Source organism: Saccharomyces cerevisiae, chromosome II, assembly GCF_000146045.2.
Source record: "Saccharomyces cerevisiae S288C chromosome II, complete sequence".
NCBI classification, from domain to species: Eukaryota; Fungi; Ascomycota; class Saccharomycetes; order Saccharomycetales; family Saccharomycetaceae; genus Saccharomyces; species Saccharomyces cerevisiae.
In genome coordinates, this window is record NC_001134.8 from 526,973 (window position 1) to 550,982 (window position 24,010).

The 24,010-nt window shown below is 37.2% G+C and overlaps 15 protein-coding genes across 15 annotated transcripts, besides 1 other annotated feature; 10 read left to right on the forward strand and 5 right to left on the reverse strand.

The window, feature by feature from the left end:
• Positions 1 to 52: 52 nt before the first annotated feature.
• On the reverse strand, positions 53 to 1,066 carry BMT2 (25S rRNA (adenine2142-N1)-methyltransferase; the record flags this gene model as incomplete). Its single annotated transcript, NM_001178489.2, has 1 exon — positions 53 to 1,066. The coding sequence occupies one exon, from the start codon at positions 1,064 to 1,066 to the stop codon at positions 53 to 55; it is 1,014 nt and encodes a 337-aa protein (NP_009699.2).
• A 278-nt stretch (positions 1,067 to 1,344) lies between these two features.
• On the forward strand, positions 1,345 to 3,666 carry MAK5 (ATP-dependent RNA helicase; the record flags this gene model as incomplete). The annotated part of the gene is made up of 1 exon (NM_001178490.1): positions 1,345 to 3,666. The coding sequence occupies one exon, from the start codon at positions 1,345 to 1,347 to the stop codon at positions 3,664 to 3,666; it is 2,322 nt and encodes a 773-aa protein (NP_009700.1).
• Positions 3,667 to 3,896: 230 nt separating this feature from the next.
• On the reverse strand, positions 3,897 to 5,210 carry SUP45 (translation termination factor eRF1; the record flags this gene model as incomplete). The annotated part of the gene is made up of 1 exon (NM_001178491.3): positions 3,897 to 5,210. One exon carries the CDS (start codon positions 5,208 to 5,210, stop codon positions 3,897 to 3,899), a length of 1,314 nt encoding a protein of 437 aa, NP_009701.3.
• A 1,052-nt stretch (positions 5,211 to 6,262) lies between these two features.
• On the reverse strand, positions 6,263 to 6,577 carry YBR144C (uncharacterized protein; the record flags this gene model as incomplete). The annotated part of the gene is made up of 1 exon (NM_001348890.1): positions 6,263 to 6,577. The coding sequence occupies one exon, from the start codon at positions 6,575 to 6,577 to the stop codon at positions 6,263 to 6,265; it is 315 nt and encodes a 104-aa protein (NP_001335745.1).
• Positions 6,578 to 6,789: 212 nt separating this feature from the next.
• ADH5 (alcohol dehydrogenase ADH5) lies at positions 6,790 to 7,845 on the forward strand (the record flags this gene model as incomplete). Its single annotated transcript, NM_001178493.3, has 1 exon — positions 6,790 to 7,845. The coding sequence occupies one exon, from the start codon at positions 6,790 to 6,792 to the stop codon at positions 7,843 to 7,845; it is 1,056 nt and encodes a 351-aa protein (NP_009703.3).
• A 442-nt stretch (positions 7,846 to 8,287) lies between these two features.
• Positions 8,288 to 9,124, forward strand: MRPS9 (mitochondrial 37S ribosomal protein MRPS9; the record flags this gene model as incomplete). Its single annotated transcript, NM_001178494.1, has 1 exon — positions 8,288 to 9,124. The coding sequence occupies one exon, from the start codon at positions 8,288 to 8,290 to the stop codon at positions 9,122 to 9,124; it is 837 nt and encodes a 278-aa protein (NP_009704.1).
• Positions 9,125 to 9,602: 478 nt separating this feature from the next.
• On the forward strand, positions 9,603 to 10,493 carry RTC2 (cationic amino acid transporter; the record flags this gene model as incomplete). The annotated part of the gene is made up of 1 exon (NM_001178495.1): positions 9,603 to 10,493. The coding sequence occupies one exon, from the start codon at positions 9,603 to 9,605 to the stop codon at positions 10,491 to 10,493; it is 891 nt and encodes a 296-aa protein (NP_009705.1).
• A 410-nt stretch (positions 10,494 to 10,903) lies between these two features.
• On the forward strand, positions 10,904 to 12,733 carry YSW1 (Ysw1p; the record flags this gene model as incomplete). The annotated part of the gene is made up of 1 exon (NM_001178496.3): positions 10,904 to 12,733. One exon carries the CDS (start codon positions 10,904 to 10,906, stop codon positions 12,731 to 12,733), a length of 1,830 nt encoding a protein of 609 aa, NP_009706.3.
• Positions 12,734 to 13,014: 281 nt separating this feature from the next.
• Positions 13,015 to 14,049, forward strand: ARA1 (D-arabinose 1-dehydrogenase (NAD(P)(+)) ARA1; the record flags this gene model as incomplete). Its single annotated transcript, NM_001178497.3, has 1 exon — positions 13,015 to 14,049. One exon carries the CDS (start codon positions 13,015 to 13,017, stop codon positions 14,047 to 14,049), a length of 1,035 nt encoding a protein of 344 aa, NP_009707.3.
• A 187-nt stretch (positions 14,050 to 14,236) lies between these two features.
• Positions 14,237 to 17,521, reverse strand: TBS1 (Tbs1p; the record flags this gene model as incomplete). Its single annotated transcript, NM_001178498.1, has 1 exon — positions 14,237 to 17,521. The coding sequence occupies one exon, from the start codon at positions 17,519 to 17,521 to the stop codon at positions 14,237 to 14,239; it is 3,285 nt and encodes a 1,094-aa protein (NP_009708.1).
• A 534-nt stretch (positions 17,522 to 18,055) lies between these two features.
• On the forward strand, positions 18,056 to 19,006 carry APD1 (Apd1p; the record flags this gene model as incomplete). Its single annotated transcript, NM_001178499.1, has 1 exon — positions 18,056 to 19,006. One exon carries the CDS (start codon positions 18,056 to 18,058, stop codon positions 19,004 to 19,006), a length of 951 nt encoding a protein of 316 aa, NP_009709.1.
• Positions 19,007 to 19,403: 397 nt separating this feature from the next.
• On the forward strand, positions 19,404 to 20,279 carry SPP381 (U4/U6-U5 snRNP complex subunit SPP381; the record flags this gene model as incomplete). Its single annotated transcript, NM_001178500.3, has 1 exon — positions 19,404 to 20,279. One exon carries the CDS (start codon positions 19,404 to 19,406, stop codon positions 20,277 to 20,279), a length of 876 nt encoding a protein of 291 aa, NP_009710.3.
• A 208-nt stretch (positions 20,280 to 20,487) lies between these two features.
• RIB7 (2,5-diamino-6-(ribosylamino)-4(3H)-pyrimidinone 5'-phosphate reductase) lies at positions 20,488 to 21,222 on the forward strand (the record flags this gene model as incomplete). The annotated part of the gene is made up of 1 exon (NM_001178501.3): positions 20,488 to 21,222. The coding sequence occupies one exon, from the start codon at positions 20,488 to 20,490 to the stop codon at positions 21,220 to 21,222; it is 735 nt and encodes a 244-aa protein (NP_009711.3).
• A 167-nt stretch (positions 21,223 to 21,389) lies between these two features.
• RPB5 (DNA-directed RNA polymerase core subunit RPB5) lies at positions 21,390 to 22,037 on the reverse strand (the record flags this gene model as incomplete). The annotated part of the gene is made up of 1 exon (NM_001178502.1): positions 21,390 to 22,037. The coding sequence occupies one exon, from the start codon at positions 22,035 to 22,037 to the stop codon at positions 21,390 to 21,392; it is 648 nt and encodes a 215-aa protein (NP_009712.1).
• Positions 22,038 to 22,256: 219 nt separating this feature from the next.
• Positions 22,257 to 22,279: a sequence feature (ETC8; Chromosome-organizing-clamp; tethers chromosomal regions to the nuclear periphery; binds TFIIIC transcription factor but does not recruit RNA Polymerase III; can act as a transcription-blocking insulator or as a heterochromatin barrier element; located between divergently transcribed genes RPB5 and CNS1).
• Positions 22,280 to 22,798: 519 nt separating this feature from the next.
• On the forward strand, positions 22,799 to 23,956 carry CNS1 (HSP70/90 family co-chaperone CNS1; the record flags this gene model as incomplete). The annotated part of the gene is made up of 1 exon (NM_001178503.1): positions 22,799 to 23,956. The coding sequence occupies one exon, from the start codon at positions 22,799 to 22,801 to the stop codon at positions 23,954 to 23,956; it is 1,158 nt and encodes a 385-aa protein (NP_009713.1).
• Positions 23,957 to 24,010: the final 54 nt, after the last annotated feature.

The window sequence follows — 24,010 nt, forward strand, 5'->3', positions numbered from 1 at the left end:
TCTTTCTATATTGTATCCCTTTATGAAAAACTTCCAGGCGGTGTCGGCTCGCTTAGAGGGTAATACCAAAATTGTTCAACCCAGGGCCGTCGTTAACCTTGATTCTTTTGGAAAAGCTACTCGGCTGCGGTGGAACTACCTGCAATTGATACAAACAATAGTACAACTTATTACTTTGATGGCTATTAAGCATTATGAGCCCGATAGAGCCGAGGAGGTTTTGTAACAGTGTTTTGTCGCAGTATCTTGAGTGCGTCACACAGGCTTGTGGCAGAACAATAAAGATGTAGCCTTGCGGCTTGAGAAATTTGACCATGCGATGGCACATTGCACCGCGATCCCTGTGATTTTTGACAAAATTTAGCACTAGAGAGCATGATATCAGGTCGAATTTGTCGTTTTCATTTCTCGGTAGCGGTCTTTCCATAAAATCCTGCTTAATAACGCCTTCATGTTCCTCTAAATCTATACGAACCACATTTCTAAAAAGTGCACAACGGGATATGCGATTTCCGGAGCTCAATGAACCAATTTCTAATGCCACTGCTCCAGGACAATTTTCAAATGAGGACCTGATCCATTTCTCGAGCAACTTGGACGTGTCTCCTCCTCGTTCCTTCAATTGCCCGTTTTGACTGGCAATTTGGTAAGTTTCTAGTCCTCCCAATTTATTAATCTGATTCATTATGTAACCAAGTAATGTGTACATCACAGCCAAGTCAGAAGTATCCTTTGATTTGGATTCATTTTTAATTAATGAGTGCAGCCTCAGTAGTTGTGATTCCATAGCATCATTGAAGGACTGCGATTTGCCGTCTTCATAGTACTTGCCCAGTCTTACATTACCTTTAATACTTAACCTGATAATTTTGTCATTCTTCTCCTCGTTGGAATCATCTAGGTTTTCCTTAAGGCATAAAAACTTGCATATCGATTGACGCTTATTAATTAAATGGTGGAATCTTCTTATTATCCTTCTTGTCTTCTGTGGCTTGATTACTCTCGTCACGTTACTTCCTACTTGCTTCCTCTTGCCCGTAATACTCTTCGACTTTCTTGAATGCATTCCGCTGTATTAGTGGTATCGCTAAGCTGATACAAGATTGCCATCAAGGTCATGGCTAGCTCATCGATATTATAATTGTTATATTTTTTTTCACCTCACAAACCCGCCTCAAGGTTAGTTAGTCCGTACTTTTCTTTTTCTCTGAAAAACTTTTCCAGCGATGAGCTTATAAGAATTTCCATCTAAAAAAGTTATATTCGCCAACCTGCCCATCATTATCATCATAACCTCAGGTAGAAATTCTTTAGTCAAATACCGGCATAATCAGTTTTTCCATCATGGGTAAGAAAAGGGCTCCTCAAAAAGGAAAAACGGTCACAAAGCCACAGGAGATAATTGTAGATGAATCCAAATTGAACTGGAAACCAGTAGATATTCCGGACACTTTAGATGACTTTGGTGGATTTTATGGCTTGGAAGAAATTGACGGAGTGGACGTTAAAGTCGTGGATGGTAAAGTAACTTTCGTCACCAAAAAAGATTCAAAAGTGTTAAAAGATAGCAATAAGGAAAAAGTCGGAGATGATCAGGAATCTGTGGAAAATGAATCAGGGTCAGATTCGGAGTCCGAGCTCCTTGAATTCAAGAACTTGGACGATATTAAAGAAGGAGAGTTGAGTGCAGCATCTTATTCATCATCCGACGAGGATGAGCAAGGTAATATTGAGAGTTCAAAGTTAACCGATCCCAGTGAGGATGTGGATGAGGATGTGGATGAGGATGTTTTGAAAGAAAACGTCTTTAACAAAGACATTAATATCGATGATATTTCTCCTGTAAATTTACCTGAATGGACGAATCTTGCACCTCTCTCAATGACTATTTTGCAGAGCTTGCAGAATTTAAATTTTCTCAGACCTACAGAAATTCAAAAAAAGTCTATTCCAGTTATTATGCAAGGCGTAGACGTCATGGGGAAAGCCTCTACAGGTTCAGGTAAAACTTTAGCCTATGGTATTCCAATTGTAGAGAAACTGATCAGTAACTTCTCTCAGAAAAACAAGAAACCAATATCGTTAATCTTTACTCCTACAAGAGAACTGGCGCATCAAGTCACAGACCACTTAAAAAAGATCTGTGAGCCTGTTCTAGCGAAATCTCAGTACTCGATATTATCTTTGACAGGTGGACTCTCTATCCAAAAACAACAACGTCTATTAAAGTACGATAATAGTGGCCAAATTGTCATCGCAACACCAGGTAGATTTTTGGAACTGTTGGAAAAAGACAACACTTTAATCAAAAGATTCTCGAAAGTAAATACGCTAATCCTTGATGAGGCTGATAGGCTGTTACAAGACGGTCATTTCGACGAGTTCGAAAAAATCATTAAACATTTATTAGTAGAAAGAAGGAAAAACAGAGAAAACTCCGAGGGCAGTAGCAAAATTTGGCAAACTTTGATCTTTTCTGCAACATTCTCCATCGACTTGTTTGATAAGCTATCTTCTTCCCGTCAAGTTAAGGATAGAAGGTTTAAAAACAACGAAGATGAGCTAAATGCCGTAATACAACACTTAATGAGCAAAATTCACTTCAACTCAAAGCCGGTTATAATAGATACAAATCCTGAGTCAAAAGTGAGCTCTCAAATCAAAGAATCCTTAATTGAATGTCCTCCATTAGAACGTGACCTATACTGCTATTACTTTTTAACCATGTTCCCAGGTACAACTTTGATCTTTTGTAATGCCATTGACTCCGTGAAGAAATTGACCGTATACTTAAATAACCTAGGCATCCCAGCTTTTCAAATTCATTCTTCCATGACACAAAAGAACCGTTTGAAAAGCTTAGAAAGGTTCAAGCAACAAAGCGCTAAACAGAAAACAATAAATCATTCGAATCCGGATTCCGTTCAACTCTCAACAGTATTGATTGCAAGTGATGTTGCTGCTAGAGGTTTAGATATTCCGGGTGTTCAACACGTTATTCATTACCACTTACCAAGATCTACTGATATTTATATTCATAGATCAGGCAGAACTGCAAGAGCAGGTTCTGAAGGTGTCTCTGCCATGATATGCTCACCTCAAGAATCTATGGGCCCATTAAGAAAGTTAAGAAAAACTCTCGCTACAAAAAATAGTGTTTCGACGGATTTGAACTCTAGATCAACTAACAGAAAACCCATCAAGTGGCAAAACACTGTGCCTTTGTTACCAATTGAAACCGATATACTTTCACAACTCAGAGAAAGAAGTAGATTAGCAGGCGAACTGGCTGATCATGAAATTGCTTCTAATTCCCTAAGAAAAGATGACAATTGGTTAAAAAAGGCTGCTGATGAATTAGGTATTGACGTTGATTCCGACGAAGACGATATATCAAAGAGTAATTCGGACACTTTCTTACTAAAAAATAAAAATAAAAAAATGCAGAAGACTATAAATAAGGACAAGGTAAAAGCCATGAGAGCTACGTTGAACGAATTGTTATCAGTGCCTATACGTAAAGATAGAAGACAGAAATATTTGACAGGTGGGCTAGTGAATTTAGCTGATAACTTGGTCAAAAAAAGAGGTCATAATTCTATCATTGGTCATGAAAAGACAAACGCCTTAGAAACTTTGAAGAAAAAGAAAAAGAGAAATAATTAATCTCGAGGCTTTTGAAGAGAAACTCTCCTTTCACTGTATTTTCTACGTAATATACACGGTCCTCTAAACCCACTATGTACTTTCAACAAAGGAATTAGCTCAATATAGAGCAAAAGGTTTACCAAGTATATATTATATTGTACAAAAAATTAAAAGCGAATTTAATTTAAATCTGGCATCTAGTGATTAAATTCTTTTTGATTCGATTTTTTTCTCCCCCTTTTATTTATTTAAATGAAATCATAGTCGGATCCTTCATCTTCGTCATAATATTCATCCTCAGATTCATCAACTAGTTGTTCAAAATTAACTTTGTAACGCAGCATGGCACCAATACCACCAAAACCTGTGACAAATTGGGCACCTTCTGAAGATTTGTCTGTGATGAATTCCAAGGTAGCACCGAAGTTTTTGTAGTTAGCTGCTAGCCATTCAATTAAAGGTTCTTCGGAGACAACGTCCATTTCTTGGCCGGTAGCTTTGTCAATAGCAAACGACTTGTCCTTGGCTTCTGGTTCAGCGAATTTTATAACCTCATTATCCTCGGCATCTTTAAATGTATATCTGATAGTTTCCAAATTTTCGAAAACAATTAATTTTTCGACTGCACCTAAATCCAATGCCTTTAAAGTATCATCTATACCATAACAGAATTTACCAGTGTCCTGGGAAATTTCGTCAAAATATGCCTCCAATAATTTCTTTTCTTGAACATACTTGACATTGGCCAACGCTTCGGCAGAAAGTTCGATAGCCTGGTTGAAACCGTTTTCACCACCATAAGAAACATCCACGATGGAAATAACCTTACATGCTAGTCTTGGATCGAATAATTCAGATTTAGCCAAATCGGTCTTAAAGTCAGCAGAACCAGCTAAAATTAAACCCTTAACATTGACTTTGTCATTAGTAATAAAATTTTGAACAGCAACTTCGGCGACCTTTCTCACATAATTATGTCTTTTTTCTTCTCTTAAACGAGCAAAACGAAGCGCAGATTGACCACCTCTACCATGCTTTTTTGGCAGATCGACAGTAAATTTATGTAAAACAGTTCTCGTATTACCGGACACAGAACCAAACAAAGTACCTTGACCGTCCATGACTATAAAACCGAACTTGTCGTCAGCTTGAAGCAATTCCGAAAGAACTTCTGTATGAAATTTGTTATCACACAAATATAAGGATGTGTTGATAGGTTTGTAAGGTTCGATGTCAAAAGTGACCTTTTTTTCTTTACCATCTTCAGTGATGATATCACCACAATATAAAACTAAACCGTTCTTGGGCAAAGTATTATATAGCTTCAACTTTTGTTGGGTGGAAGTGATAGCAGATAAAACGGAAAGACGATTAACCCTAGATTTAATATTCGAGGCAGTACCATATTCATCTGTTAACATTTTTTGGTACAGTGGAATTTGACCCTTAGGAGGAATAACTAAGGAAATCATAGAAGTACCATTACCTCTAGCTTTTTCTAAAGATTGGACCAACTTCTTGACCTTCCAGATCTCAATATTTTTTTCAACCTCGTTATCCATTATTGAAGTATTTCCTTTGTCTATTTCTGTAGTCTTAATAAGGAGACAAGCCGAAATGAATTAAGAAATAAAGGTGTCGTTAAGGCCACACCAACAGTATATCAGTTAAAAATACAGTGATGTATTTCATTGATTTGACGCTTAGCACTGGATTTCTGAAAAAATTTTTCATTCAGGGTCAACGGAATAATCCGGGTAATAAAGACGGCGCTATCAAACGGTATTACTGAAAAATGTACAAATGATGAGAGAGCAAGTGACTTAAGTATTCTTCGTACATGCGGTAGCGACAGATTGTAGTTTATGATCTGGTTATAATACCATGTATAAATTGGAAGGATCTAAGCTAAAGTAAATTATGAATTGAATACTGCCCTTCAAAAATTAGATTTTGACAGGATGCTTTTTAACAAGTCTGTTATCCTCTTCATGGAATCACAAATTTAACCAGATATTTGCAGCAGCTATTGGGGGAAATGATGTAGCTAAGGTCTACCTCATACTGCTCATATCCAGCTTTTTACTTACTTTTCGTTTCAAGGCTCCCATACTATCTATAATGAGTAGAAATATCAGATGACTATGTCATTTTGAAGTTGGTTAGAATTTGCTTTTTGGTTTCGACAGCATGTGCACATTCATCATTGACCTTCGCTAAAGGTAGCGCCACCAAAAAGGAGCAATGAATTGAAATAAAGTTCTCAGTCCTCTACTTGTCCAGTTCTTGGCACATTGTAGAGTCTTACGTCAAATGTTCTGTTGGCTCACATACGTGCTCTTCGTATTTTCCATGAATAACTTCAGCTATTTATGTAAATGACGCTCATACTCTTTATAAATCTGAAAATAAATAGCACGCATATACAAAGTGGATCAAGAGGCGTTATATCCAAACATTTCAGACAGAAGATTATATAATGTAACAGAAAAAGTTTTAAAAATTTTGGAATAAAGGAAAAGGTGGTTGGGGAAGAGAATAGAGCTACAGCAAGTAAAAAGGTGCTTTCCTCGAAGTTGCGTCGAAGATGAATGAAAGTAGTTGCTAATTCTTACTAGCACATGAAAAAAAAGGATATATATAATTTTACAAGTAGTGTCTTCATGACGGATTCATAGTCTATCCAAGCGTTTGCCCAAAATTTTGCAGTAAATTTAATGTTTTCTGTATAGGATAATGGTGCGCCATTCAAGTCCCGCGAAAAATGACTGATGTCTACAGGACAGGGGCGCAATATATGTTCTCTGACATTGCACCTTTTGAATATATCATGTGTTTGTTCTGCTATCTGCTTGTAGAAGGGTACGCTAACAGAGCCGGCGGCATTGTAAAAAGTTCTCCTTTCGCGGAAGGATGAGTCAAAAAGCATGTGACAATGAAATAATCAAATTGTGACATCTGCTGACGCGGGATCGTTCCTTCGTATTGTCTAGATTGTAATCTATATAACATACTACGAATATAAAAGAGGGACTACAAGATATTTCTAGCGCAAACTACTGCTTTACTGTCTCACAATGTCTCTGATTGGAAGATACCTAAGAAAATTATTTAACTACATATCTACAAAATCAAAGCATCATGCCTTCGCAAGTCATTCCTGAAAAACAAAAGGCTATTGTCTTTTATGAGACAGATGGAAAATTGGAATATAAAGACGTCACAGTTCCGGAACCTAAGCCTAACGAAATTTTAGTCCACGTTAAATATTCTGGTGTTTGTCATAGTGACTTGCACGCGTGGCACGGTGATTGGCCATTTCAATTGAAATTTCCATTAATCGGTGGTCACGAAGGTGCTGGTGTTGTTGTTAAGTTGGGATCTAACGTTAAGGGCTGGAAAGTCGGTGATTTTGCAGGTATAAAATGGTTGAATGGGACTTGCATGTCCTGTGAATATTGTGAAGTAGGTAATGAATCTCAATGTCCTTATTTGGATGGTACTGGCTTCACACATGATGGTACTTTTCAAGAATACGCAACTGCCGATGCCGTTCAAGCTGCCCATATTCCACCAAACGTCAATCTTGCTGAAGTTGCCCCAATCTTGTGTGCAGGTATCACTGTTTATAAGGCGTTGAAAAGAGCCAATGTGATACCAGGCCAATGGGTCACTATATCCGGTGCATGCGGTGGCTTGGGTTCTCTGGCAATCCAATACGCCCTTGCTATGGGTTACAGGGTCATTGGTATCGATGGTGGTAATGCCAAGCGAAAGTTATTTGAACAATTAGGCGGAGAAATATTCATCGATTTCACGGAAGAAAAAGACATTGTTGGTGCTATAATAAAGGCCACTAATGGCGGTTCTCATGGAGTTATTAATGTGTCTGTTTCTGAAGCAGCTATCGAGGCTTCTACGAGGTATTGTAGGCCCAATGGTACTGTCGTCCTGGTTGGTATGCCAGCTCATGCTTACTGCAATTCCGATGTTTTCAATCAAGTTGTAAAATCAATCTCCATCGTTGGATCTTGTGTTGGAAATAGAGCTGATACAAGGGAGGCTTTAGATTTCTTCGCCAGAGGTTTGATCAAATCTCCGATCCACTTAGCTGGCCTATCGGATGTTCCTGAAATTTTTGCAAAGATGGAGAAGGGTGAAATTGTTGGTAGATATGTTGTTGAGACTTCTAAATGATCTTTTGTAACGAATTTGATGAATATATTTTTACTTTTTATATAAGCTATTTTGTAGATATTGACTTTTTACGATTTATTTGTAACAATGAGAATTACTCCATTTCTGAACTTCAGTAAATAGCGAGTGATTCTGTACTTTGCGAGAACCGGTGGACATTTGGTATTTTGCCTTACAAGAACAACCTATACAAACGTTTCAATATCTAATTCTTTGTAATCCATTGTTTTACGAGACATATAATGTGATATATAGATGAACTTTACGTATAAAATGATATATTTAAAACTAGCAACTGCGTGCGTAAGACAAACTGAAATAGGCCATTTACGGAAAAGAAATTTAATAATGTCGACTGGAAACTGAAACCAGGAGGAGTAGAAATTGGTTAAATTGATTAGCTAAAATTTACTCGTTGTGGACAGAGTTTGAGCCAAGCGGAATGTTTTCAAGGCTTTCTTTGTTTCGAAGGGCAGCTCTGGCTCCTGCCCCTATGAGAATGTCTTTTAGGACTATTTATCAAAAAACCGAGGATGAATTGCCCAGAAGGATCGTCCCAAAGCTAGCCACATTTTATTCGGCGAATCCTAACCATGAAGATCGTATTAATCGACTCGAAAGACTTCTAAGGAAATACATAAAACTGCCATCTCAGAACAACAATGAAGCACAACAAACAAAAGCTCCTTGGATTTCTTTCGATGAGTACGCTTTAATCGGCGGTGGTACGAAATTAAAGCCTACGCAATATACTCAGCTACTGTATATGTTGAATAAACTTCACAACATTGATCCTCAACTTACTAATGATGAAATCACATCCGAACTATCCCAATATTATAAAAAAAGTTCAATGCTTTCCAATAATATCAAAATCAAAACTTTAGATGAGTTTGGAAGAAGTATAGCCGTTGGAAAAAGGAAAAGTTCCACTGCGAAAGTATTCGTTGTTAGAGGTACAGGTGAGATATTAGTTAATGGTCGACAATTGAATGATTACTTCCTTAAGATGAAAGACAGAGAATCAATCATGTATCCACTTCAAGTGATCGAATCAGTTGGAAAGTACAATATTTTTGCGACAACGTCTGGAGGCGGACCTACGGGTCAGGCTGAATCAATCATGCACGCCATTGCGAAAGCTTTGGTTGTGTTCAATCCATTATTAAAATCCAGACTACATAAAGCTGGCGTCTTAACAAGAGATTACAGGCACGTCGAAAGAAAGAAGCCAGGAAAAAAGAAGGCAAGAAAGATGCCAACATGGGTCAAGAGATAGTCTTAGTGCATCTTGTTACCTCAATTTCGAACGGAAGCGTGCGTGCTCTGAGTTTTTTGACACATGCCAGAAGAAACGTTATATATTTTGCATACAACGCCGCCCAGCATTAGAAGCACAACTCTCGTTCGTTATTCCTGTAAATAAAGTTATATGTATTCGAATATTGCTCAGTTAGTATTTTCTTCTACTTACTGCACATAATACTTCATCTTTTTTTTCCTCTCACCCGCAAAGCAAAGGGGCCTTGCAGCAATGACTCAAATTCCATTGGAAAAAAGAAGGAGATGATAAGATGCAAATCAGAATAGATTTTACTATGACCGTTACATGTAAAAAGAGTCATAATATAAACCATAAATACTACAAATAACACCGGGTTCAGGCATATAAATAAACTATTCTCCTGTAATATCCCACAATATTTTGTTATAACCCAGACGTAATAGCCTCAAGCGAGCATCCCTAAATTTCTGCCATGAAGCTGATCCCAATTATTTTGAATGCTAAGAATCTCAGTGGGATGGCTGGATCCATATCAATATGCTGTTGGATTGTTGTGTTTGTACCACAGATTTATGAAAACTTCCGAAGACAGTCTGCGGAGGGATTATCACTGCTTTTCATTGTGTTGTGGCTATTAGGTGATATATTTAACGTCATGGGAGCTATGATGCAAAATTTACTCCCAACCATGATAATTTTAGCTGCTTACTATACATTGGCAGATTTAATTTTGTTAATACAGTGCATGTGGTATGACAAGGAGAAGAAGAGCATTTTACAAGAAGTCAAGAAAAATGTTGATCCTGTGCATTTGCCTCCAGCAAACCCCATAAATGAGACTGTCTTACAAGACGTTTTTAATGAATATGAGCCACTTTTGCCAAGGATAGAAGAAGAAGATAGCCAATCGTATAGCTCGCTTGAGCTTGGCAGAACAATAGTCGTAAAGGAAAGAGAGAATTTTTTCAATGACTTCTTAATTGTTTCAGGTGTACTTATTGCCGGAATTTTGTCATGGTATATATCTTACTGTTCCGGCCTAGATAACGGTATTCCTAAAAAAAAACCTGCGTTCGAACAGATTAATTTACCTGCACAAATTTTAGGGTATTTAAGTGCGATACTGTACTTGGGCTCTAGGATCCCTCAGATTGTTCTTAACTTCAAAAGAAAATCATGCGAAGGAGTCTCATTCCTATTCTTTTTATTTGCATGCTTAGGGAACACTTCTTTCATAATCTCAGTGCTCTCAGCATCTTGGCTTATCGGTAGCGCTGGTACGCTGTTGATGGACTTCACAGTTTTTATTCAATTTTTCCTTTACGCCAAACCTAAATACGAGAAAATACTAATAGATAATTAACTAGTTGGCTTCTATTAATCTTTCCACTTAAAACTCAAACTTACTCATATGCGCATCGGCTATAGCCCAGAACTAGTATTTTCATTTTATGGAGGAAACAAAATTACTAGCGCCATCACGGCTCAGTCGTTATTTTGGCGATGCCCTTTGCTGACACGCGTCTGAAAAAATACACAAAAAATAACACAAAAACGAGTAATGCCATTTCCTGGGTGGGGTCTCTATCCATAGAGGAAAAAAAGTGACAGGAAGGGGACAAATTCAACTATTCACTGTAGTCATCTAATAATTTTTTTAACTTAATCACACCAACAAAAACAAAAAAAAGCTAAAACTAGGTTGAAGGATTTTAAGAGAAGTTATTGCACCGGTGTATTAACATATATAAGGATACGTACGAACATAACATCATGTCCAGCTTAGCCGATACAGTAGAGGGTAGCGAGGCCAAACGCGGCAGATTTTCCAACAATGCATTAACCTCCGATACTGGTATTTTACAGAAAAATAGTACATTAAGAAACTGGTTTTTAAAACCGACAGCAGACCTAAAAAATAGTTGCGAAGATAGAGTTGAAGATGACGTCAATGATGTCTACTTAAATGACAAAAACTCACAAAAATCTGTTGAAGAAAGAAAACTAGGAAGAAAAGTTAGATCTTTTTTCAAACAAACAAACTCAAATAAGGACGAGTCTGTGTTGGAAGATGAAGATGATGCGTTAGTTTGGAAGAAAACTAGCAATAAGTGTGCAAAAAAGGAAAATTCCCATGACATCCAAAAAGGAAGTTTCACAAAAAAAATCAGAAACAGTATTTTCAAGAGTGCAAATGACGTGAAAGAATTCAGGAATGAAAATAACTTACTATTGCCCGTTGAACTTTCTTCTGATGATGAGAATGAGTCTCATTTCACTGATGCTAACTCACATGTTATGCAATCAAAAAGTCCCGAGAAAATACCTTCCAAGGATCAATGCTTGACTAAAGGCGCTAAGAATAAAGGTCTGAAAAAGGAATATGAAAAAAGTTTTGAAGAGTATAGCGACGACAGTGACGATGAATTTTCTCCTGCTACTCCACCGGAGAATGTTCTTGAAGGTCCTTACAAATTTGTGTTTCAGACACCAAACACATTTACATCTCAGCCTAATATAACAGTAGAAAATGATTTTCACAAAGGTGGGAGACATGTGATTGACTATCTGAACAAAAAATTGGCTACTATGAACATTGATATTGATTTGACTTCAGGGGGGAAACAAAACGTATCTTGGGAGGAAGAGCTCGACCAATTGAGCGACCACGTTATAGAAAGTATTACTAACCACATTTCAAAGGGTAGAATGCACGCACAAGAGAAGCAAGATGAGTTGGAAAAGTTAAAATTGGAGAATTTGAACTTGTCAACATTAAAGCAAGAAAATCTCCAACATAAGCAGGAAATTAACTCATTGAAAGACAACCTTGAATCCATTAGTAAAAAAAACAATGATCTTATATTGGAAATGAACAAATTGAAAAAAAAAAGTACGAATAATAAAACAAATGAGTACATATCTACGGATGAAAACGAAAATGAGGAGATTACCAAATCCAATATGGGTCCTGGCATTTTAGAACTGAACGTCAACGAAACTTCAAAAAAATTACAGCAATCCACATTCAAACCCTCGAAATATCTTCCAAGAGAAACGAGAAACAATGAAAATAGATTAAAACACTTGGAAAAGAGAATATTTGGCTTAGAAAAATCTCTTGAAAAAAAAAAAAAACAGGTAAGGGCTGACAGCGTTAGATTAGACTTGAATAGATATACTATCGACCAGTTTTTGACATTACTGAAAAGCCTCAGCGAGGTTTTGCAATTCCACAATGTTTATGGCAATGATTTGAAGGAAAACGACGATAATATTATAAAGATTGAAACCTGCTGTAGTGCGCTAAACATGAAAAATTGTTTCGAAGACTCCTCATTTCGTTTACAAGAAAACAGCTTCAAGAGGCAATTGGGCCCTCTGTTCGCAAACATCAACTTCTCCTTAATCGACCAACTGACAATGAACTTCAGGTTCTACGAGAGATCTGCCAATTTCCAGAAGGAAACAATAGGTGGGTTAAGAATGATGCTACAAGATAAGGATAACTATATCAAAACACTGATGCAACATTTGAAGAAAAAAGAGAGTACAAAGTTGATAAAAGACAGCAAGAATGGCGCCTCCACCTTAACATCTTAACAATTTCGTTTACTGAAAATGCTACTAGTATATAATCATTAAGTATCTAACTATCACTCAATAAAAATATTATAGATCGCTTAAAAACTCGTTTATTGCCGATTATAAATCCACCAAAAGCCGCTCTACCCTTACCTCCGCCTGGAAAAATTATAATATATAAAGTGAGCCTCGTAATACAGGGGTAAAAAGGAAAGAGGGGGATATCAAGCATCTGGACTTATTTGCACTATCTCCGCCTTCAATTGATAAAAGCGTCTTGATTTTAATCAACTGCTATCATGTCTTCTTCAGTAGCCTCAACCGAAAACATAGTCGAAAATATGTTGCATCCAAAGACTACAGAAATATACTTTTCACTCAACAATGGTGTTCGTATCCCAGCACTGGGTTTGGGGACAGCAAATCCTCACGAAAAGTTAGCTGAAACAAAACAAGCCGTAAAAGCTGCAATCAAAGCTGGATACAGGCACATTGATACTGCTTGGGCCTACGAGACAGAGCCATTCGTAGGTGAAGCCATCAAGGAGTTATTAGAAGATGGATCTATCAAAAGGGAGGATCTTTTCATAACCACAAAAGTGTGGCCGGTTCTATGGGACGAAGTGGACAGATCATTGAATGAATCTTTGAAAGCTTTAGGCTTGGAATACGTCGACTTGCTCTTGCAACATTGGCCGCTATGTTTTGAAAAGATTAAGGACCCTAAGGGGATCAGCGGACTGGTGAAGACTCCGGTTGATGATTCTGGAAAAACAATGTATGCTGCCGACGGTGACTATTTAGAAACTTACAAGCAATTGGAAAAAATTTACCTTGATCCTAACGATCATCGTGTGAGAGCCATTGGTGTCTCAAATTTTTCCATTGAGTATTTGGAACGTCTCATTAAGGAATGCAGAGTTAAGCCAACGGTGAACCAAGTGGAAACTCACCCTCACTTACCACAAATGGAACTAAGAAAGTTCTGCTTTATGCACGACATTCTGTTAACAGCATACTCACCATTAGGTTCCCATGGCGCACCAAACTTGAAAATCCCACTAGTGAAAAAGCTTGCCGAAAAGTACAATGTCACAGGAAATGACTTGCTAATTTCTTACCATATTAGACAAGGCACTATCGTAATTCCGAGATCCTTGAATCCAGTTAGGATTTCCTCGAGTATTGAATTCGCATCTTTGACAAAGGATGAATTACAAGAGTTGAACGACTTCGGTGAAAAATACCCAGTGAGATTCATCGATGAGCCATTTGCAGCCATCCTTCCAGAGTTTACTGGTAACGGACCAAACTTGGACAATTTAAAGTATTAAGACAACGACTTTATTTTCACTTTATTTAGTTCGCTTCTTAATCTTGTCAAAAACAAGATATTGTGTAATCGCCTCAAGTAAACAATATGTTTTTCATACGTGATTTGAAGTTTTTAAGTATCTGAAATACATACGCGCGCGTATGCATATGTATTAGTTAAATTACTCGAATGTCCTTTATATAATATTACATTTTTACACACACATTCTTGAAGAAGAAATCCCGATCGTAAAAAAAAACACCGTGCTCCAAATGGCCTTCAATCTTTTCGAATAATTTATTCGATTGTTCATTCTCATCTCTATAATCATTCGCCGTACGTTCAGGATATGACGCATCAAGCAGCGAAGCTAAACCTGTTGGAAATAAAGATCTGTCATAGTCATCGTCTTCTTCATCATCATCAGCACCATTATTACTATAATCATCATCATTGTCATCATCATCATCATCATCATCATCATCATCATCATCATCATCATCATCATCATCATCATCATTAATATTGTTGTCATTGTCATTATTGTTACTGTTACTGTAGTTATTGTTATTATTATTAATAGTACTACTACTATTATTGCCATTTTTATTATTATTATTATTATTATTATTATTATCGTCAGTATCATCAGCGCCAGTAGTCTCGTTATTATCAGTATTGGTACCATTACTATGATGATATTCCTCGCCTGGCTCAAGAGTTTTATTTTCCCACAATTTCGGAATGCTTGAAAATTGCAAGAAGTTCAAATCCTGGATTGTTATTTCATTGAAAATATTGAAGGACACTTCCATTTTTTCTTGGTCCTCTGTAACGAAACTACCAAATGCAGCCATCTTCTCTTTATTTATGAACGAAGTTTTCAAGAGCTCGACCATATCATCTTTTGATTCTCTCGTATGCTTAACTAACCTATTGAGAACACCCTCATAATAATTTGAATCAAAGGCATAGAATTTTGCGTATTTACTTGTCAGATTGAACTTTTCCATCGTACTCCGTAGAAAAAAAGTGTAAAAAAAAAGAGATGTTTGCCACTTCAGATTGTGTACTGAAAGACAGCGTTCTTCAGATCCAAGCATACGGGTATGTGTATCCCTCAATAATCCAATTATATAACCAGTCTCCATGGCATGTTCGTCATTAACCATAATCTCTGACAAATACAGAAACATGGAAAAAACCGTTGTGAGAGAAAAATACAGAAACTCATTCTGAACAGTAGGGTAGTATTCAAAATCTTTCAAAATATTAAGTACTTCGATGCAATTTCGCTTGAAATCCAATCTTGACCTTCTAATAATTTCAGCTATATCATGCCGGGAACTTTCCCGTTGATCTAAGTTATCTCCAATGATGGATATGACAAATAAACTCAGGGTTATCTTTTGATGGTACCATCTGAGGTGTAATAGAATAGTAGTACAACAACTCACTTCAAAATCTAACTTCGAAGAATCCAAAGATAAAATCCTCATGTTTTCCTTGTAATTTTCTAATGATAATATGGTGGGCAAATCGTCTCGCATTCTATCTAACGCCTTTTGATTTTCCAGTACATTTTCAATGATTTCATCTAGTGTATCGTCTAAAGTTGTTCTGATGGAAAAACATGAGTAATATATTTGAGACTCTATGAGGGATAATCTCGACAAAAAATATGATTGAATGTATGGTACATATTCAAGGTGATTCGCGAGTAAGTTTACAACGGATACAATATCTTTCACCCCTTCTAGTTTTGAATCATCGTATTTTATAGAAAGATTGGGCAGAATTTTATCTCTGAATAGTTCAACATAGCTTTCATCTGTTAATACATCAGTGTTTTCCTCCTTGAGAAAGGGCGGTCTTGACAACACCACAGAAAAGAATTTGTCTGTTGAAAAACAATAACACCACAAGCGTCTTCTTTTAATGATTTCATCAAGTTCTAGATCCTCATAGGTGGAATGTAAATTGAGCCGTAAATCCAAAGCCACTTTGATAGCAACGGATAGTACTTTGACCGCTGATGAAGCACTTATTTTTTGTTGGGCAAACTTTGCCAGTAACAGTAATGCCTTTAATGCCGTCATATCTGCGCGTGCTACAGACAGTTTATGGTAGTAATAGACAGAATTGAGAAAAGTGAAAGATCTGAGTCTCCATAATTCGAACTTCTCAAAATAATAGGTTTCATGATTATCTTCATCAACTAGCTCCTGCTTCTCCTCAAAATTTGTAACGGTGGCCCCAAGGCAGAGGCAGATATTTAGCAAAAATGCCTGTGATGATGTCAATCTTCCTTTAGCAGGATCAAAGTGCACGTCGGCAAATTGCAAACATTGATCTACATCCACTATGTGGAGAAGAGAGGCTAATGATGGACATTTTATATTTTTGAGCAAACGCTTTGCAATTGCTAAACGGGGCAGAGGATACAAAATATTATCACTAGATGGTGATGATGCGGATCGGAAAGAGAAGTCCAGGACCAGCTTGGTCTGTAAAATAGAATATTTGAAAGTAGTAGTAAACATTTCATTAATGGGCGAAAGAAATTCTTCGTCAGTTAAATGTGATAAAACATTTTGTCGAAAATGAAACATTTTTTGTTTTGTTAACAAGGCCTTTGAATATTGCTTTCTTTTAGGCCTTTTCATGTATTCTTTATCAATGACGTCAATTTTGCTTTTTTCAGCTAGCTTCTCTATTGTTCCCTTCATGTTTTTACAAATCTCTTCCAAAACAAAAACTTTCCCAGCAACCTTCGTATGGTTGAGTTCAATTTTTTCAAGCACTGTCCTGTCAATAGGAACAAAGTCAGGCCAAGTATCTTCTTTATCGCTTGCACTTTTGCCGGCAGAAACTCCAATATATTCTTGTGATAAGTTGGTGTGTAATTTCGGCGAGCTGTCTGTAGAAGAAGTATTTCTTGATCGCACGGCGATATCAAAATTTTCATCCTTGAACTTATTCTCCTTATCCAACCTCGGCTTCTTAACCGACTTCCCATTTCCCTTGTTATTCAAAGCTTCTTCTCGCCTTCTTTTCAGTTCTTCATGGAAATGAAACGTGCAATCTTTATTATACTTGATACAGTTTCTACATTTACCAGAAATCGGCTCGATTTCCGTACATCTAATCTTCCTCTTCCGACAATAATCACATGCTTTAGTCACTCTACTTTTGAAAGACTCCATGTTATATGCCAGAAAATTCTTATCAGCAGGCATCATATGAGCTAATGGGTGATGTCTTAAACGGTGATCCGGAAAAGGGCTCAACTGAGGCGACATTATTGTACCAGTTGGAACAGGCGGAAAATTTGATGGTACTGGAGGCATCGCAGGGACAGCGGGGCCCATTAAAACTCTTGTATTTTCGACTCTTTGATTATGTTTCTGGTTAGCTGCCCACTCAGAACTTTGCTTTTGTGTCTTATCCATGCTTCCATGACTACTTGTAATACCAGAATCCATATTCATTCACACAACTCCTGCTGGGCTTGTAATCATTGTTAACTTAAAAAAGAGTAGTCGTAATATAAAGTTTACTCTATTTTAAGTAGACTTTGGGCAGTGGCTGAAAATAGGCATGATAAATCAACATTTTCTGGCGGAGTAGGGTCAAAATGAAAATGTGGACCCTTTAGGGTATTATAAATATTTTTTAAAGGGCAATTTGAACTTTTTAGGTGCAAAGAAAATTCTGAAGGTATAAAAAAGAGGGTTCACCGGTGCTGCGGAAATAAAAGCGGAAATAAAGATGGAAATAAGGGCTAAAAGTTTCTTAAAACAAGTGCAAGGAGAGGGAGAGTTCCACTCTTGGCGCTGATGATATCTTCTATTTATATTGTTGAGATCATATGATGATAACGCAAAGTTGAAATTCTAACCGAATAGTAGTATAACATACTGGTTTTCTTTCTGTTCGAGGTATAAGAAAAGAAAGTACTTGGCTATATTCGGAGGAGGCAAGAAGGCGGCCAAGAGAGAGATATCTTCTTTGTCCTTTGAATTATGGCTTTTTTGAATATTTTCAAGCAAAAACGTGGTGATGAAGCTTCACAACTGAGCGCAAAGGGACGGGAGGAAATTTCTCAATCGATTAAGATATGCAAAAGTGACGATGCTGCTAACGAACATAGCTGCTCTGGTGATTGCAAAACAGAAATTGAAGAAGGAGAGCAGGCCTTTGCGAAACTAAAGATCGAACATGAAACTCCTTTGTTGAACTCTTCTAAAACGCCAAAAATTCACTTCGTTGTCCCCACCTCTCAAATCGATTGGCAGCATGATGCCTGCCTCGAGGACCCAAAGTCAGTACAGTATAAAATTTCCCAGTGGTGTGATAAGAATTCAGCTAAATTTTCCAACGTGGGCACAGGCAAGACACTAAACTGTGCAGTTTCATCTTTACCTAAAGATATCATGGATATTGATGTTATGCGGGGAACCAAGAATAATGTACTTATTTTGCCTTACTTCATTTGGCTGAACGACCTTAGATCAGATGACGTCGAAGCAACGCTGGATGGTTTAGTTCCTGACTTATTAGACGAGAATATTTCAAGAGAGAAATTGCTAGAAACACGACCAAATGTTGCCGTTGCACGTGAACGTGCATTTGTATTTATATGTTCACATACTACGAGGGATAAACGATGCGGGATTACGGCACCCTATTTAAAGAAAGTTTTTGACAGTAAATTACAGGAACATGGGCTGTATAGGGACAATTCGGATTACAGGGCAGAGGGTGTCAAAATTGCATTTGTTAATCATGTTGGTGGTCACAAATTTGCTGCAAATGTTCAAATTTATTTACGAAATCCAAATACCTTAATTTGGTTGGGAAGAGTAACTCCAACCATAGTTCCTTCTATTGTCGAACATCTGATTGTTCCTGAAGAACCAACGTTGCCGTTTCCCGAAAAAGTTCGCTGTATTAAGAAATATCAAAGCTGGTAAAGGTTGGCCAGCAAAATACAATCTTTTGACGCCATAAAATTTGCCATCAGAGTAGCTTTTAAATGTACATAGTTCTAAAGCACGCATATATATTTATAACGCTAAGATGATAATGAAAAGTTTTATTTGCAAAAGGGATCCTGTATTTCAACTTTCCATACATGAAAGATTCTTTGGCCATTTTCTTAATCCATTTCATATTTTCATCTGATTTTTTTTCTGTTTTCCACTTGCTGCTCATTATTTCATTTTATAATTTTTGCAAACATGCAATATTTCGCCATATATTGAGAAAAGCAATTCTTCGTTGTTCCCAGTAAAGAAAGAACAAATGCAGATTTCTACCGCCACCGCTAGATTAAGAATTTTTTTTGGTTACTGATTTGAATCACATACGATGAGTTTTAGACATTTCAAGAGGAGACTTGACACAAGCTCAGCAGATGAAAGCTCTTCGGCGGATGAAGAGCATCCAGACCAAAACGTATCTCTAACAGAAAAATCAGCCTCATTAAGCCATAGTGATTTGGGCGGCGAAATTTTAAATGGTACAGGAAAGAACCGCACCCCCAATGATGGCCAAGAATCAAATGAAAGTGATGGGAGTCCCGAAAGTGATGAGAGTCCCGAAAGTGAAGAAAGTAGCGACAACAGTGATTCGAGCGATAGTGACGATATGAGACCTTTACCGAGGCCATTATTTATGAAGAAAAAGGCCAATAATTTGCAGAAAGCTACCAAGATAGATCAACCCTGGAATGCCCAAGATGACGCACGAGTTCTGCAAACAAAGAAGGAAAATATGATAAAAAACATCGACAAAGCTAATCAAGTGGCAAAGAACTACGAAACGATGAAGCTGAGACTTAACACCAATTACAGCACCAACGAAGAATTGATCAAGCAGTGCTTGCTCTTAGATGATAACGATGAAGTCGATTCAGAAAAGGAGAGACAGAAATGGTTTGAAAGGCAGAACGAACGAAAGCAAAAGCATAGAAGAATACAACTTGCGAAACAAAGAGAATCAGAAGAATATGAGGCAAAACGATTTGAAGCGATGCAAAAAGGCAAAGATGGGAATACCAAATACGACGTTATCTTGGACAAGGAGAAAGAGAAACTTGATCACAAAAAACAAAGATCGGCTGAAAAAGTAGAAAAATCTCACAATAACAACCGTTACAAGATTACAAGAACTAAAAATGTTGAATTTGGTGACCTAGGCAAGAATAGTAGAGATTACGAAGAAACTGAATATTCGGTTATATAACACCGCATCACACACACAAACCCACATGCCTTTCAGTTAGTTGATGTCGGGAAAATCCCGAAACAGAAAAAAGAGGCAAAGATGAAGATATCAAATTTTTTCGCAGAACCATTACATCTGGCTTTGGATACGATGAAACAATCTAGCAGAAATACAGTACCAACCTATTGGTAGCTTCTTTGTATTACTATCAACATTTTTAGAAGATATGTCTTTGACACCACTGTGTGAAGATTTACCACAATTTCTGCAAAACTATCTACCGAATGCTGGTCAAACGGAAAATACCATTGTGCCCTTTGTCACACTAACTTATGCTCAATCGCTCGACGCGAGAGTATCTAGGGGCCCTGGAGTGAGGACTACAATTTCACATCCCGAGACCAAAACAATGACGCATTATTTGAGACATCATCACGATGGAATACTCGTAGGAAGTGGAACAGTGCTAGCTGATAATCCTGGATTGAATTGTAAATGGGGTCCCGATCCGGCTGCAAATTCCCCAAGGCCAATAATAATAGATACAAAGCAAAAGTGGCGATTTGATGGTTCAAAAATGCAAGAACTTTTTATTAAACGACAGGGTAAGCCGCCAATCGTTGTTGTCACAAGTGAGCCCATTATAAAAGAACAACATGTAGACTACGCAATTTGTCCAATAAATGATACTACGAAATTGGTCGATTGGAAGAAATTGTTTGAGATATTAAAAGAAGAATTCAATATAAGGTCAGTAATGGTTGAAGGAGGTGCCAATGTAATAAATCAGTTGTTGCTGAGGAGCGATATTGTCAACAGTCTTATAATAACTATTGGATCAACATTTCTGGGTAGCTCAGGCACCGAAGTTAGCCCACCCCAAACAGTAAATTTAAAGGATATGTCATGGTGGAAGGGCATTACCGATGTGGTGCTTTGTGCGAGACTGGCCGATGACTAATAGTGTTAGAACTCCACCTTCTGTGTAATTTCTTTCTGAAATTAGTGAAAAAAACGCGCCTTTCAAATTTTCATACTAGTGATTGGTTTATTGCAGATTATTTATTTCTAATTGTACATATTCTTGTTATTTTATATTATATGAAAGGGGTAAATCCAAATGCCACTCTACATACAGATTCTGTAACTGGCATAACGACCAGAGGTTTCACTTTTTCTTATGATTTTAACTACTTCGCCTCTTTTCAATCCCAAGTATAAGGCTACAGGATCAGCTCTTTGAATTCTTGGCAATTGGGATTCCTTCAATCTATACCTTTTTAAAAGCTCTCTTTTCTCATCACTACTCAATCTGATATGCTTTGGAACCAATTCGTGGTGAGTAATATTAACCACTAAGGCAGCTTCATTAAAAGTTTCAATGGTGGCTGGTGGTATAGAAGGCACCAATTTCATTGCACTTGGTGTAATATTATTTTGGTAAACAAAGATACCTGTTTGGAAATTTTTTTCTTGAATATGTATAACAAAAGTCTTCATTGTCTTTACACCAACGGAAGGCTCATCACAAAATTCTACCCATAAGGAGCCCATGTCTGGGAACTTTGATATAGATTCTTCTGTTGGATTTGCCTGGAAGGACATCATTTTACGTTGTGGTCTGCCCATGGAGTCACAATACTTGGCCTTGAAATCTTCCAATGGCAATTCGACTTCCTCTTGAGTGATAAAATAACCCCTGTCCTTAACCATTTCTTTTACTGTTCTGAATGCTCTCCATAATCTTGAGATGTTTCTTTCATTTTCTTGGTCCATTGTCTTAGCTTATTAGTAATATCCACCTGCGCACAAATTTTGTAAATCCCCTACTAATTTAATTTGAATTCAAATTGGCTCGTGATCTGTTGACCCTTGTTAGCAACGTTTGTAATCTTCCTCACCGAATTGCGTCGTTTTGAATAATATATATGATTGAAAATTTTTCAAGAGAAAAGAAAAATTTTTCCTTCCGCGGTCAGCCATTGCTAAAAAAAGGCCTCCGTTAGGAGTCGAATAGAGGACAACAACAATACATTGCCACTTTAATTTTAAATGCTTGCATATTAACTAGCGATCAGATGCTCTGCTCTATATAAAATAAATTATTGATACGGTTTCTAGTCTCGGTTGATGATAAGAGTACGTTAATCCACCTACCGAGCATTACCAAGATATCTGGCACTTTATATGTAGAGAGTCTGTGTTCTCAAGTTTACTTGTGCGGATAATGAGCTTAAAGACTTAAATACTAAAAGCGTATGCGTTCGTATCTCTGTTTAGGCACCTTGTACAGTTTCACAGAAAACTGTGTAATGTGTGATTATAGTACACAGAACAAAATAACTTCACCTCATCTCTTTCTTAACGCAGTGAGGAAAAAGGTGGAAAAAAAAGAAAGAAAAAAAGAATATGTGTAATTTCCGGCACTTTTCAGAGCGATGAGCTTAAATTCAAAAGCAGCATTGAATTAAAAGTGAGGTCTTGAGCACTACATTCTAGCAAGTAAAAGAAAAGAATAAATTGGTTTTGCATCTAGAATGAGCTCCGTTAACGCAAATGGAGGATATACCAAACCACAAAAATATGTGCCAGGGCCAGGTGATCCTGAACTTCCACCCCAACTATCCGAATTTAAAGATAAAACATCGGATGAAATCTTGAAAGAAATGAACAGAATGCCTTTTTTCATGACCAAGTTGGATGAAACAGACGGTGCAGGTGGTGAAAACGTGGAGTTAGAAGCTTTAAAGGCATTAGCTTATGAAGGCGAACCACACGAAATCGCTGAAAATTTCAAGAAGCAAGGTAACGAACTATACAAAGCAAAAAGATTCAAGGATGCAAGGGAACTTTACTCAAAGGGCTTGGCTGTAGAATGCGAAGATAAATCAATAAATGAGTCACTATATGCCAATAGAGCGGCATGTGAGTTAGAGCTGAAAAATTACAGGAGGTGTATCGAGGACTGCAGTAAAGCTCTAACTATTAACCCCAAGAATGTTAAGTGCTACTATCGTACAAGCAAGGCTTTTTTCCAATTAAACAAGTTGGAGGAGGCCAAATCAGCCGCAACATTTGCCAATCAAAGGATTGACCCAGAGAACAAATCAATTTTGAATATGTTATCAGTGATTGATAGAAAAGAACAAGAATTGAAAGCAAAAGAAGAAAAACAGCAAAGAGAAGCTCAGGAACGTGAAAACAAGAAAATTATGTTAGAGAGCGCAATGACGCTGAGAAACATAACTAACATCAAAACTCACTCTCCAGTAGAGTTACTTAATGAGGGTAAAATAAGGCTAGAAGACCCAATGGATTTTGAATCTCAATTGATCTATCCCGCATTAATTATGTACCCCACGCAAGATGAATTTGATTTTGTAGGTGAAGTAAGTGAGTTAACTACTGTGCAAGAACTTGTTGACCTAGTTTTGGAAGGGCCGCAAGAACGCTTCAAAAAAGAAGGTAAGGAAAACTTCACACCAAAGAAAGTGTTGGTGTTCATGGAAACAAAGGCAGGTGGTTTGATTAAAGCTGGTAAGAAACTGACATTTCACGATATCTTGAAGAAAGAGTCGCCAGATGTACCATTGTTCGATAACGCTTTGAAAATATATATTGTGCCAAAGGTAGAAAGTGAAGGGTGGATTTCCAAGTGGGATAAGCAAAAAGCCTTAGAAAGAAGATCTGTGTGAAGTGTCAAATAGTTAAAAATATGTAACGCAAAGTTGTAGATAGAAATAACAAAG